General features: G+C 42.1%; 1 protein-coding gene across 2 annotated transcripts; it reads right to left on the bottom strand.

Annotated features, from left to right (window-relative positions):
• Positions 1–8,926: 8,926 nt before the first annotated feature.
• On the bottom strand, positions 8,927–12,576 carry LOC113802816 (uncharacterized). Of its 2 annotated transcripts, XM_070120785.1 has the most exons (5): positions 12,476–12,576; positions 11,960–12,288; positions 11,485–11,586; positions 10,747–10,976; positions 8,927–10,610 (listed from the first exon to the last, which is right to left on the bottom strand). In XM_070120785.1, the coding sequence occupies exons 3-5, from the start codon at positions 11,581–11,583 to the stop codon at positions 9,023–9,025; spliced, it is 1,917 nt and encodes a 638-aa protein (XP_069976886.1). In that variant the 5' UTR covers positions 11,584–11,586; positions 11,960–12,288; positions 12,476–12,576; the 3' UTR covers positions 8,927–9,022. The 2 variants fall into 2 exon arrangements, with proteins under 2 accessions (XP_069976886.1, XP_069976938.1); XM_070120837.1 differs by lacking the exon at positions 12,476–12,576 and having other exon boundaries at positions 11,960–12,453.
• Positions 12,577–13,086: the final 510 nt, after the last annotated feature.

Raw genomic sequence — 13,086 nt, 5'->3', positions numbered from 1 at the left:
TTATTATCCCATATAGTTACTGAAGTGACTATGTCGTCATCTATTGCAGAAGAACGTCGCCTCAAGGTAGAGTTTTCCATCCTCTGGAAACACGAGATCCGTGTTTATAACCGAAATAATATTGTGTAACTTCCGTTCTTCTGGAAGCGTTCAAAACAGGTATGGTACAGACCTGCCTGCCGCTGTCGCGTTCGGTACTCAGCCATTGCCGCCGCGATGGCCTAATGTGGAGGGTGCGACTACTCTGAAACGGACTTATTGCGCATGGTCACCAGCCGATGTGCTTTCACAAAGGCCTCCTCTGTTGGGGAAGAGCCTGCGGCATCTATCAATTAGGTTAGTGCCATAAAAATCTAGTTCCGCATCTAGTTCGTTACGCCCCCCCCCCTCCAGTGGAAACAAATGTAAATTTTCATCTTTTTCATTGTGGGTTATATTATTAGTATTATTTAATCCCTGGAACCTTTCATGCCCTCCCCTGTTACTGAGGTCAAATTTGTCACTAACGGAAGGTTTCCGCGCAATTAAAACTACATAGATAGAAAATTATCAAAAGAGGTATCACAAAATATCACAAAATATCACAGTGCACGAGAAAAAGAATCAAGAGTCCTCCCCAGCCCGCACTCACACCACTCCACAGTCAAGGTTACCTGCCAACTACCCGCTGTGGCTAATGAGCTCCTTTCAGACCTAAAACAGACCCATTATTCTGTAAGTGGGGCGTTTAAGATGATGTACGAGAGCTTTCAGAAGGGCGTCAGCAAGGGCATTAAAAATATAAGTAAACACCCCAAGAGGGCAACATGACCCGTTCTCATATGTGAATCCGCGAATCCGGGAGAGTTCGTGACATAAGAAATACGTAACTCTTCACTGGAATGTTTATTTTGCATATGCCAATGTTAGTATTATATTACTGAAAAGATAAATTACTAGTAAAATAGACCAGATTGCGTTTTTATTTACAATATAGATTCCTTTAAGGTGTTTTTATTTTTAGTCCTGACCATTTTTCAGTATTTACACAATTTCCCTGTTTGACAGTTAGTCTCTGTACTGAATTACACATGGTCAGATTTTTGTACTAGCTTTCACAATGTAATTATCATGTGCTGACCGCCTGCAGTAAGCAGGAGCAGTTCTTGGTAATTTCACATAATAGTGTTAGCATATCTAAAGAACACCTGAAGGGACTATGCTGGCTATGCCATTGACTTTTCATTTGTATCGGCCGTACAAATTCCAAAACAAAAATGATTCTTTTCGCTCTTGGGACAGCCCCTTTATTGTAGACAGTTCTGTAATTAAGGATCAGGCGTTCAGTTTTCAGTTGTGAAAGATACATTATGCGTGATAGCATATACGTTGCATTAAGTAGGACGTAGATGAAAGATTACAAAGGGAACTGACACATTCAGTTTTTGGATTGCAGTAAATTGACCTTTCGTAAAAAAATAAAATAATAATACTAATAATAATTATAATAGTAATAGTAGTAATAATAATAAAAATAATAATAATAATAATAATAATAATAATAATAATAATAATAATAATAATAATAATAATAATAATAAATAAATGAATAAAAATCGCCAACAATGATTCCTCAGCAGAAATCTTTCCGTAGATAACCTGTGGTACAATTTTTTACTCACGTTTTGAGACTAAACTTTTAGGTTTTGAATTGTCAGTCAGATTCACAATAATTATTTGGATTATACTAACCCTTTTTCTACCACAGTTTTCAGTATTTTGTAATCTCTTCCCGCCTAGACCTCATTACCTCAGAATTCCTCCTGATAAAGATGCAACTATAGCTTAATACCACAGCAACTCCATTGTTTACCCACTAAACTGCTCATCACCATAAACAGTCTCTTTTGGTTCGTTTACTATTCTATTGTACGTTTTTACATATTTTGTATATATTTGTATTGTTTTGTGTTTTGTATATAATTTTTGGTTTAAATCACCTTTGTATTTCTGTTATTATGAAGCCAGAACCACTTCACATATTTAGATTGTCTAATGACCATTTTGTCTGGTTAATTTACAGCATTGATAATTAAGGTATAATCCTTCGAAACGTCTGTTTAAATAATAAAGATAATAAATTCTTCACAGCCGTCTTGATGTACCCCTTTCTCTCTCTCTCTCTCTTTCTCTCTCTCTCTCTCTCTCTCTCTCTCTCTCTCTCTCTCTCTCTATATATATATATATATATATATATATATATATATGTATATATATAAATATATATATATATACACACACAGTATATATATATATGTGTATATGTATATATGTGTAGTGTGATCCGTCTAACCCAGGGGTCCCGTCCCAGTTCATCAAGTCAGTCTTAGAAGTCTGCCCTCTCTTGATGCTGGCGGGGGATACAGGCGCAAATAGACCTGGTTAACCCCTGTCAATTCAATCCCCTTAAGTGGTAGCGTGGGGGGGGGGGGAATGAATCACTAATATGGGTGTTCCAATGTGAATACCACTTTCTGACGTTCAGCCTAACCATATGGTAAAATTCATACTAAAAAGTAATCTATGAAAAATACAAAAGTGAAAGAATGTGCTAAAGGCACCGAAAATTACTGACTGTCGTATGCAAAAACTAAAAGAAAAGGACTTCCACAGTGGAGAGCCTGGCTGAAGGCCTTACCATAAAACAAAGACAAAAGCAGCAAGTCTGGCGTCAGAGCTGAAGACTTAAAACCCCTTAAACCTAAAAGGAAAAAAAAATACTACAGTATAAAACCCGAGTCTGGTGACACCGAAACAGGAAAACTAAAACTAAAAGATCACTCAGACTTCCTACTTTGAAATGTTAAAAGTTACAAATTAAACAGAGAAACAAACTAGCCAAGTTCATTTAAAAATAAATAAATAAATAAAAGGATGTTCAAATTATTCAATAAAAATGTTAAGATCACATCCAGCTCCTATGCAAAGAATATCAGGATCTCAGTACTTAACTTATATTCTTCAGTGATCGTCTCTGTGTTCGGTTCAACAAATATGGCGACACTGCCGGTGGTTTAAAGCTTCGGAGGGTAACGAAACACTCGTTGACGTCTCGGCTCGTACTCTTTATTGTTTACTTTTTCAATGCCCCGTTGACGTCAATGCCAAACACTTTTACAAAATATATTCTCATAATAATTAAGCTAAAACTGTGTATAAGAATGAGCAAAAATAAAATTAAAAGTATAAAATAGAAATCACACGAAACAGAAATACAATAACTAAAAAGAACGAATGAACACTGTATGTAAAAATGCTTCCCCTACAACTTAAAATGAAAACTAAGTAAAAACGAGACCTCAAAACTTTACTGAATGTTATAAAAACTAAAATGAATAAAAGCTTATGATAAAAAGGTCATAAAAATGTCTCGTTATTAAATCATAAATAAAAATGCTCAGAGAAAACACAATAAAAAGGGGAAACTAAAATAAAACAATGAAAGTCAATAAAAATGAGAAAAAAAAGGTGAGACACATAACAGACAATCCTCCAACACGGCAGTCAGAGCGGGAGAGCGGAGAGGATGAGATGCAGCATCCAAGACCCCCTTACAGAATTCTTCCCCCGCTCTGGGTCGAAGCGAACAGCGGAGACCTAGAAGATAAAAGCAAGCCTGAGTCCTGACAAACACAAAGGAGCGGACATAAGTTTGACAGGTGATCATAAAAGAACAGTAATATTAAATAAAAATCCCCATCACCATAAAACAAAAATCAGGAGCATCTGGTAACATCTGGACGGTCTCAACACTCCCAGGACACGACGTGGTGCAGTGGAACCAACAGATGAACAGCATTCTCTACTGCAGTGTGGCACACAGCCAAGGGCGCACTGACAATAGAGTCCCTACAGCAGGCTAACAGCAGCACTTGAACCAGCGTGGCACACGGCCAAGGCGCACTGAGTCCAAGCTCCCTAGCACACAGCTAACAGCTTTCCTTGATCCAGTGTGGCACACAGCCAAGAGCGCACCTGAACCAAGCTCCCTAGTTGGTTGAGCTAACGGCAATCCTTGGTCGGCATGGCACAAAGCCTGATCGTACCAATCCAAGGCCCCTACAGCACACAGCTAACAGCAATCCTTAATTGGCATGGCACAAAGCCTGGTCGTACCAATCCAAGGTCCTAGCACAGAGCTAACGGCAACCCTTCATCCAGCATGGCACATAGCCTGGGCGTACTGGACCAAGGTCTCTAGCGCATTGAAGTAACAGCAATCCTTGATCCAGCATGGCACATAGCCTGGGCGTACTGGACCAAGGTCCCTAGCGCATCGAAGTATCATCAATCCTTGATCCAGCATGGCACATAACCTGGGCGTACTGGACCAAGGTCCCTAGCGCATCAAAGTAACAGCAACCCTTGATCCAGCATGGCACATATCCTGGGCGTATTGGACCAAGGTCCCTAGCGCATCGAAGTGACAGCAACCCTTGATCCAGCATGGCACATTGCCTAGGCGTACTGGACCAAGGTCCCTAGCACATGCGTATTGTTTGACGGGTTGCTTGCGGGAGACGCCACTGGTTGGTACATACAGGTGTTGCTTGCCCTGGATCAATCCTGTGCTGAATGCCTGGGATGTGGCCCACAGCATCCTCACCTCCATCAAGAAAGGTACTGTAACTACACAGGTCTCAGCAACTCCTGGCATTGATCTTCTCCTAAGTGATCCAGACCAGGCATCTGGTATTCAGTCTCCGAGGGCAATGGGTAATCTGGGATATTAGCAGCTTCGATTGCGGCAAGGGCTTGTGATGGCGGAAGATCATCAGCAACATCAGTGGCAGTGCTGCCATAACCAAAATCCTCTATCCCAAAGGTTCTGTCAAACTTGTCTTCCTCCCACTGGAAATCCTCATCTTCCCTTTGGTCATCACTCAAATCTGGACAAGCAGAGTTAAAAGCACTGGAGTCGGAAGTCTCGGAGTCTGGGGTTTCTGCCGTAAAAACAGACTCGAAAGCATATACTATCCCCAAACATGTCCCTTGAGTTATTCAAATTGGCCTTGTTGTGCTGTTGACTGCCCACACAGGGCATCGCCGTCTAGAAACAGTACTCAGCACAAACGGTGATATGCACACAGCTGTTACTTGCGGTGTAAACAAAACGTCCCAATCATCAGAGCAAGACCTTGCCACTACACCCTCCAAGGAACGCCCACTGTGTGGTGGAAGCTCTGTGGTTCTGTAAAAGTGCACAGCAGAAGAGATGTAGGGTGGTGACAAGTGAGACGGGGAAAAGCAGTTCTCTTCAGCATTCTCTGGAACTTCTGGTGTGGTCACTCTCACTACACTCAGCCGGCTGCAGGGATTGGGCATCAGTATAATTCACATGAAACTCCTGGCCTTCTAAAGTCAGGCAGGCGCTGTCATCCTGGGACCTAGAGGACAGGCTAAAGGTGGTTCTACTCAAAAAGTCCATCCCCAGGAGTATGTCTCCAGGAAATCGTACATCACACACAGTGACCGTATGGTGCATTTCAAGGTCTGAGTTTAGGCAGAAAACAAGGGTTACCTCACTCAGGGTGTTGATTAGTTGACCAGACATGCCTCGCAGAATACTGAAAGTCTTCCTCCGACGTACGTAGTTATGAGGATCAATCCGCTTGAGAGCTTGGGGTTTAATAATTGTCGCTTCGGATCCTGTATCAATAAAGCAGCGGACTGTAGAACCACTAACATTGAGTTCCGCAACTGGCCATCCGGTAGGCCCTGTCACTGCCATTCCCTTCTTGAGAGGTAACGTCTTCACGTGAGGTGCTCCTTGGATCGAACCTGCCAGTGGTTCCTGGAGCTTGGTCACCCTGGCGCTCACGAAAGGGGCAATCTCTCACCAAATGTCCTGGACCTCTGCAATGGTAGCATTGTCGTCATGGAGACTGTGGATCTAGGATCTCAGCCCTGGCTCTGCACTCAGATGTACCGTGAGTCCTTACCTGATGATGCTCACATCACCTCTCCCTGACAGGTGATCGATGATAAGGTGGACTGGAATGCTCAGCAGCTACCGGCATAGCATACAAATCCTGACCCCGTAGAGAGCGATTAGGGTGGTAGGGATTTTCCTCTGCTGGTGATCACTATGCCTTATGCCATTGCGTGAATTCCAGATGCGCTGTGCTGTTTCGGCTATCTGGGTTGGGCTACCATCTTCTTTAACAGAGAGAAAGTCTTGGAGCCATGCGGGGATGCCACTCAGGAAGACCCTCTTCACTAGTTCGGATGGATCACCAATGGCCTCGCGGTGATCCCTATATCCCTGGTAGACGTGCCCTTCCAACTGCAAAAAGAAGTCCACTGGTGCCTGGCTTGGTGTCATACGGATGTCGTATAAAACCTTGTAGAAGTCCGAGGAGGTGTAGGTACCTCGGAACTTACTACGGAGAGCTGCCTTTAATGTGTCCCATTCTGCGATTGAGTCGAAGAGAGGGGAATTAATAATTAGCTCGGCTGGACCTCTGCAGTTTGCCCGTGCTGCCTGAATGAACATCTCTGACGTGGCTGGCTTCACGATGTTCTTAATTGTCCGAATCCAACTCTCTATTGCTTGGTTCTTTTTGAGCGGCTGTGAGACAGAAGTATCCCCCTTGAAGTGCGGGACAATTTCCTTCGTAAACACATAGGAAAATGGTGTGCCAGACAACTGAGACGAAGGATGTGCTGACTGGGGATGCTGAGGCAAAGACCTAGGCTGGAACTGCTGTGGCAGGGATGTTTGTGGGTCATACGTGTGTCGACATTCAGGATACAGCTGCTGCTCTGGTATTGGAGTGTGGGGGCGGCTCCGAGGAAGAGGCTGAGGAGGAGAGTGGTTTCCATTAATGCTGATGGTGGTCTTGAAACCTAGTCATGGTATGTTGTACTGAGGGGGCGAGACGGCGGACCTCTGCTAGCTCCTGGTCCCGCTGCTGAAGTTGACGATGAAGCTCTTGAATCTCTCGGTCTTGGGCACATTCCATGGGTGCAGGTGCAACACCTGACCTCTGTAGTCGTTGGCGGGCCTCAGTCAGCTCCCTGTTCCGTTCCTCTAGCTGGCGGCGGAGCTCCTGAATTTCCTGTTCCTGGGTATGTACCACAGGCACGGGCGCAGTGTTCGTCCGCAGTAGTTGAAGGCGGGTCTCCTCCAGCTCCCTGTTGCGTTCCTCCAGCTGGCGACGGAGTTGCTGAACTGGATCCTCCTGGTCTAGTTCTCTCTCCTGTGGCTGATGGAGGTTACTGTCTACTTGCTGTTCTTGATCTAGAGTGCCTTCTTGCATGTGATGTTCAAGGGCCTCTTCATGGCGCTGTAGTTGGGCATCATTTTGCTCCTTGTACTCCCGTACTTCTGCGACTAGAGTCGATCTTCTCCATGATCTGGTCAAACATGGTTACTTCTGTGACCATCATCTGAACAGCCTCGCGTACATCCGGATTAGAACCACCTGGTATGCGGCGTGGTGTTGGGGAGACTTCACGGGATGTTGGCTGGCTGCTCATCCGGATGTTTCGACACTGCTGGAGTCTCTGGTATCGCTCCTGCCTCTCCCTGCTGTTCGGCATGCCAGGAACGCAGCAACCAAATACTCGAAGCTCCTCAGGTACAAATACAAAAAGAAAACAAAACCAACACACAACTGACAATCCACAGGATCACAAAGAAAGAGTTCAAAAGCGTGAACTGTTGCACAAAGCAAAGACGCTGCACGAAGCAAAGACGGTGCACGAAGCAAAGACGCTGCACGAAGCAAAGACGCTGCACGAAGCAAAGACGCTGCACGAAGCAAAGACGCTGCATGAAGCAAAGACGCTGCACAAAACAAAGACACTGTACAAAACAAAGACACTGCACCACCAAAAGTGAACTGGCTGGGGATAAAGGGGTTAATACAAAATAAATAAAAACATTCTAAACTAAGTGAGCCACAGTAAAACTAACTAGGCGAGCTGGCGATTAGCAATAAAAGAATCTAACTTTGAAAGAGAGAAGGTAAAAGCTGAAAGAAAAAGGCCAAGCTCTAAAAACTACCAAAAGTAAAAACTAAATACCCTGAAAACCTGTAAGAGAGGTAAAAACAGCAAAACATAAAACACAAACACCAAAAGCAAAATAAATGGCTCACCAACGACTACTTAAGAGCATGCATGACATAAAAAATAATGCTGGACGTCTCAACATCATTCAGTGATTAACCAAGAACGTTAACTCATTCACTGGAACATCTCACCGCAAAAGCCACCAAAACCAATGTTGTAGTGTGATCCGTCTAACCCAGGGGTCCCGTCCCAGTTCATCAAGTCAGTCTTAGAAGTCTGCCCTCCCTTGATGCTGGCGGGGGATACAGGCGCAAATAGACCTGGTTAACCCCTGTCAATTCAATCCCCTTAAGTGGTAGTGTGTGTGTGTGGGGGGGGGGGGGACTGAATCATTAATATGGGTGTTCCAATGTGAATACCACTTTCTGACGTTCAGCCTAACCGTATGGTAAAATACATACTAAAAAGTAATCTATGAAAAATACAAAAGTGAAAGAATGTGCTAAAGGCACCGAAAATTACTGACGTATGCAAAAACTAAAAGAAAAGGACTTCCACAGTGGAGAGCCTGGCTGAAGGCCTTACCATAAAACAAAGACAAAAGCAGTAAGTCTGGCGTCAGAGCTGAAGGCTTAAAACCCCTTAAACCTAAAAGAAAAAAAAATACGACAGTATAAAACCCGAGTCTGGTGACACCCAGGGATGGGAATTTTTCGGAAGCGTCCTTTCGGCCATTTTCTTTGAACAGAATCAGAGAGAATAAGGAATGATTCTTAAGGAAACTATCATAATACACAGTAAAATGCTATGAAACAAATATAAATTCGTTTTAGATTTATTTCAACAAATATATAACCTACACCACAAACATTTACATTGGAAAGAATTAACAAAATAAAATTAATATATATAACGACATCCAGAGTAAAACAAATCACATAAGCGAAACCATATCTTCGCATGGTTATGTATTCATTTTGGCATATTCACTTAAATGAATAAGAGAAGTTATAGTCTCCAACTTGAGGTTTGACCTTCCTTTTCTTTTTATTTGACTGAACTTAGAGAATAGTCTTTCTACATCTGTGTTCGATGTTGGGAGCGCTAGAATTTCAAAGGCAAAATGCGCTAGGCATTCGTACTTTGGTTTGCCCATAGTATCCATGATAGTTAAAACATATATGTAAAAATCTTCAACCTCACACTGAGGACTCCTATATTGCTCTGGGAAGGTCTCCCAGGCAATATCTCGCCATTGGTCAGCCAGCGCCTGCATATAATTGTTTATTCTTGGGACATCCTTAGCCAGTTGGGTCAAAGATGGAACTGTCGGTCTGAGATTTGGATCCATGATATTCTTTGGCTGTAAGGGTGTAGCCATTATCCATAACGAATTGTTTAAGTCAAACCGTTTTCTTATTTGCTGGCACACGGTTATTAGGAAGGTTCTACAGGTGGTTTTAATTTCCGTAACCAACTTGTGGCTTTTATAGTTTGGTGCTTGGAAGAGGCTGTGTACATCCTCCCCTAGGTAAATTTGATTTATTGGTAGATGAATGGTTTGGTCTGCAGGGTTTATTTCATTTAGTTTCATTTTCTGTAGTGCTGTTGGCTGGCAGAGATAATTCAGCAACTTTAGATATGAATTTGGAAGAATGTCATGGGCCAAGTGTAGTGTCGGTCCTTTGGCCTGAAACACCAAAGTCACTCTGTTCAGATGTGGCAACATATAATTTAAAAATTTCAGGTAGCAGTAAATGGCTTGATTATCCATGGCCTCACAAATTCTGTCAATTGATGACAATTTTTCATCAAGCCTGATACCATTAAAATAGAGCTTTAGTGGCTGCCACTGTTCCAGTAATTGTTCTACAGCTTGTGCTAAGGAAAGCCACCTTGTTGCACATGGATGCAATATTTTGTGAGGCTTGACCCCATAAAATACCTGATATTCTTTGAATTCATATTTCCTTTTTGCGCTATGGCAGAAAAAGGTGTAAACATTTCGGACCAGTTCTTCGCAGGTCCTTGGAAGCGTTTTCGCTGCTTCGCTGCTACACAAGTGTATGCTGTGAGCCACACACTTAAAGATGGTGATGCCAGGCATGTGCGCTTTTAGTCTACTGCTCACAGAATTTACAGCACCCATGATGTTTGATGCCCCATCAGCAGCAAATCCGACCATATTCGTGAGAGGGATCTGGTAGGTATTCAGGGTTTTTGTAATGAGGTTGAATAAAGACACCCCTGACGATCCATCATTCTCATCATACAAGCTAATGATGTCTAGCATGGACGTCTTAATTGTATTGGTCTCTTTGTCGAAATACTTGACAACTAAGGCACATGCTTTATCAGCTGTGCAGTCGGTCGTCTCATCTATGATCAGGCTAAATTTATTAAGTTGTAACTTTCTTGCCAATTGCTTGGCAAGAAATTCTCCTAAAACTTTTGTTTGCTGCGAACATTTTTTTCTTTTGAGGGCCACCTGGGCTGCGATGGTTGAATCAGGGAACATTTTCCGGTTCAGCTCCAGGAGGTCATCGCAAAGACTGAAAAGACGGAAAAATAAACATTTAAACAGAATAATCAGTATGTACCAAATATCTATATTTTATGGTAAACGCATTTGATATATTAAATTTCTCCATTGTATATTGCACAACACTAATTTGGAGTATATATTACCTGAACGGCAAGTTGTGCTCCGCTAAAAACAAAATGAAGAGCAGCGTTGCATGCTGCACAGCACTAGGAAAACCCCTTTGCTCTTCAGCCGCGCCAGGGCGCTCCCCGGGGGTGGCCCTCTCTTGCCTGCGGCTGGTTGCCCGCTGCCTCTCCTCCAGGGACACATGCTGCCTCGACGACCTATGGTACTTGAGGCCGGTGATATCGACCATCAAGTGCTTATGGCAGACCTAATGGAAGACACAAAGACTGAAATTAAAAGATTGTTTTGGTACATATACATGTACCCATATATGTATGTATTCACGTGTATGCCTGTGTATGTGCATGCGCATATGCATGTGCGTGTGTATATGCACGCATGTGCGTGTGTATATGCACGCATGTGCGTGTGTATATGCACGCATGTGCGTGTGTATATGCACGCATGTGCGTGTGTATATGCACGCATGTGCGTGCGTGCGAGTGTGTGTATGTGTGTGCGTGTGTGTATACGAGTGTGTGTGTGTGTGTACGTGTGTGTGTGTGTGTGTACGTGTGTGTGTGTGTGTACGTGTGTGTGTGTGTGTGTGTGTGTGTGTGTGTGTGTGTGTGTGTGTGTGTGTGTGTGTGTACGTGTGTGTGTACGTGTGTGTGTGCGTGTGTGTATGTATGCACGTTTGTGCGTGTACATGTATGTGTTTGTATATGGAAGAAAGCTATTTGCTGTGTAAGTTACAGTGTATAAGTATGTTTTACCTGGCAGTATGCCCTGGTGGTGTCGTCTGGCACTCTTGCCAGCCAAGTCTTGAAGAAGGCATTGGAAAGCCAACTCTCCTGGAAGCGGTGTCTCGGCATGATCTGGAAATATAAGCAGAATAAGCATAAAGGCGTTATCATAGCATAATATGTCTTACTTATTTCTCTTATTGCCATATGATTTATATAAAACATGTAAACAAACTTTCCAAGGGAAATGTCAGAAGCACAGTCAGAATACTAGTTTTATTACAAGTACTTATTAAATGTATTATCTCTTCATCTATACTATTATCATTGACAAAAAAGTACGGTTTTCTTTGAATGGTCGTTATTGGGATATCTCAATAACTTTGTCTGCCATAAAACACCCATATAAAGAGAACGTGATATAGGAAAATGTATAAACTATTCGAGGATAAGCAAATGCAGTTTAAAAGAAATACTAAATGATTTTATGAAAGAGAATACTCACTTATTCGAATGCTGTAGAGTGTCGCAGATAACCGGCTATGTTAAGGCAAGTTTCGGAACGCTGGGTAGGGTATGCCGCGTAAAACTGACATTCAAATCTCAGTAATAAAATCCAAAACGTGTTAATATTTGCTTCAAGTATTTATATAGAAGGGTAAAAATACAAAACATTAAAAATATCCAGTTATCATTAAAGCATAGAAATGCAAGAAAAAAGCATTCCGAAATTTCTTTCGTATGGTCACGTGACTAGGTGGGCGTGTCGTCTGTTTACGCAGAACAGCTGATTTTTCGGGCAAATCCATCCCTGGTGACACCGAAACTGGAAAACTAAAACTAAAAGATCACTCAGACTTCCTACTTTGAAATGTTAAAAGTTACAAATAAAACAGAGAAACAAACCAGCCAAGTTCATTTAAAAATAAATAAATAAATAAAAGGATGTTCAAATTATTAAATAAAAATGTTCTTAAGATCACGTCAAGATCCCATGTAAAGAATATCAGGATCTCAGTACTTATATTCTTCCGTGATCGTCTCTGTGTTCGGTTCAACAAATATGGCGACACTGCCGGTGGTTTAAAGCTTCGGAGGGTAACGAATCACAATCGTTGACGTCTCGACTCGTACTCTTTATTGTTTACTTTTTCAATGCCCTGGTACGTCAGAAGCCAAACACTTTTACAAAATATATTCTCGTAATAAATAAGCTAAAACTGTGCATAAAAATGAGCAAAAATAAAACTAAAAGTTTAAAATAGAAATCACACGAACAAGAAATACAATAACTAAAAAGAACGAATAAACACTGTATGTAAAAAGGCTTCCCCTACAACTTAAAATGAAAACTAAGTAAAAACGAGACCTTAAAACTTTACTGAATGTTATAAAAACTAAAATAAATAAAAGCTGATGATAAAAGGGTCATAAAAATGTCTCGTTATTAAATCATAAATAAAAATGCTCAGAGAAAACACTTAATAAAAAGGGGAAACTAAAATAAAACAATGAAAGTCAATAAAAACGAGAAAAACAACCCAAAACCAAGGTGAGACACATAACAGACAATCCTCCAACACGGCAGTCAGAGCGGGAGAGCGGAGAGGATGAGATGCAGCATCCAAGACC

The sequence above is a fragment of the Penaeus vannamei genome, chromosome 1 (assembly GCF_042767895.1).
Source record: "Penaeus vannamei isolate JL-2024 chromosome 1, ASM4276789v1, whole genome shotgun sequence".
Lineage (NCBI taxonomy): Eukaryota > Metazoa > Arthropoda > Malacostraca > Decapoda > Penaeidae > Penaeus > Penaeus vannamei.
The sequence above is the reverse complement of the archived record's forward strand: the minus strand, read 5'-3'. Positions and strand labels throughout refer to the sequence as shown.

Bases quoted from the DNA above. Each gene is read 5' to 3' on its own strand.
- LOC113802816 (XM_070120785.1), bottom strand. From the start codon at position 11,583: ATGCCGAGACACCGCTTCCAGGAGAGTTGGCTTTCCAATGCCTTCTTC. The intron at 10,977-11,484 runs GTAAAACATACT...GTCTTCCATTAG, and splicing joins CCACCAGGGCATACTGCCAG to GTCTGCCATAAGCACTTGAT. The intron at 10,611-10,746 runs GTAATATATACT...CCGTCTTTTCAG, and splicing joins GAGCACAACTTGCCGTTCAG to TCTTTGCGATGACCTCCTGG.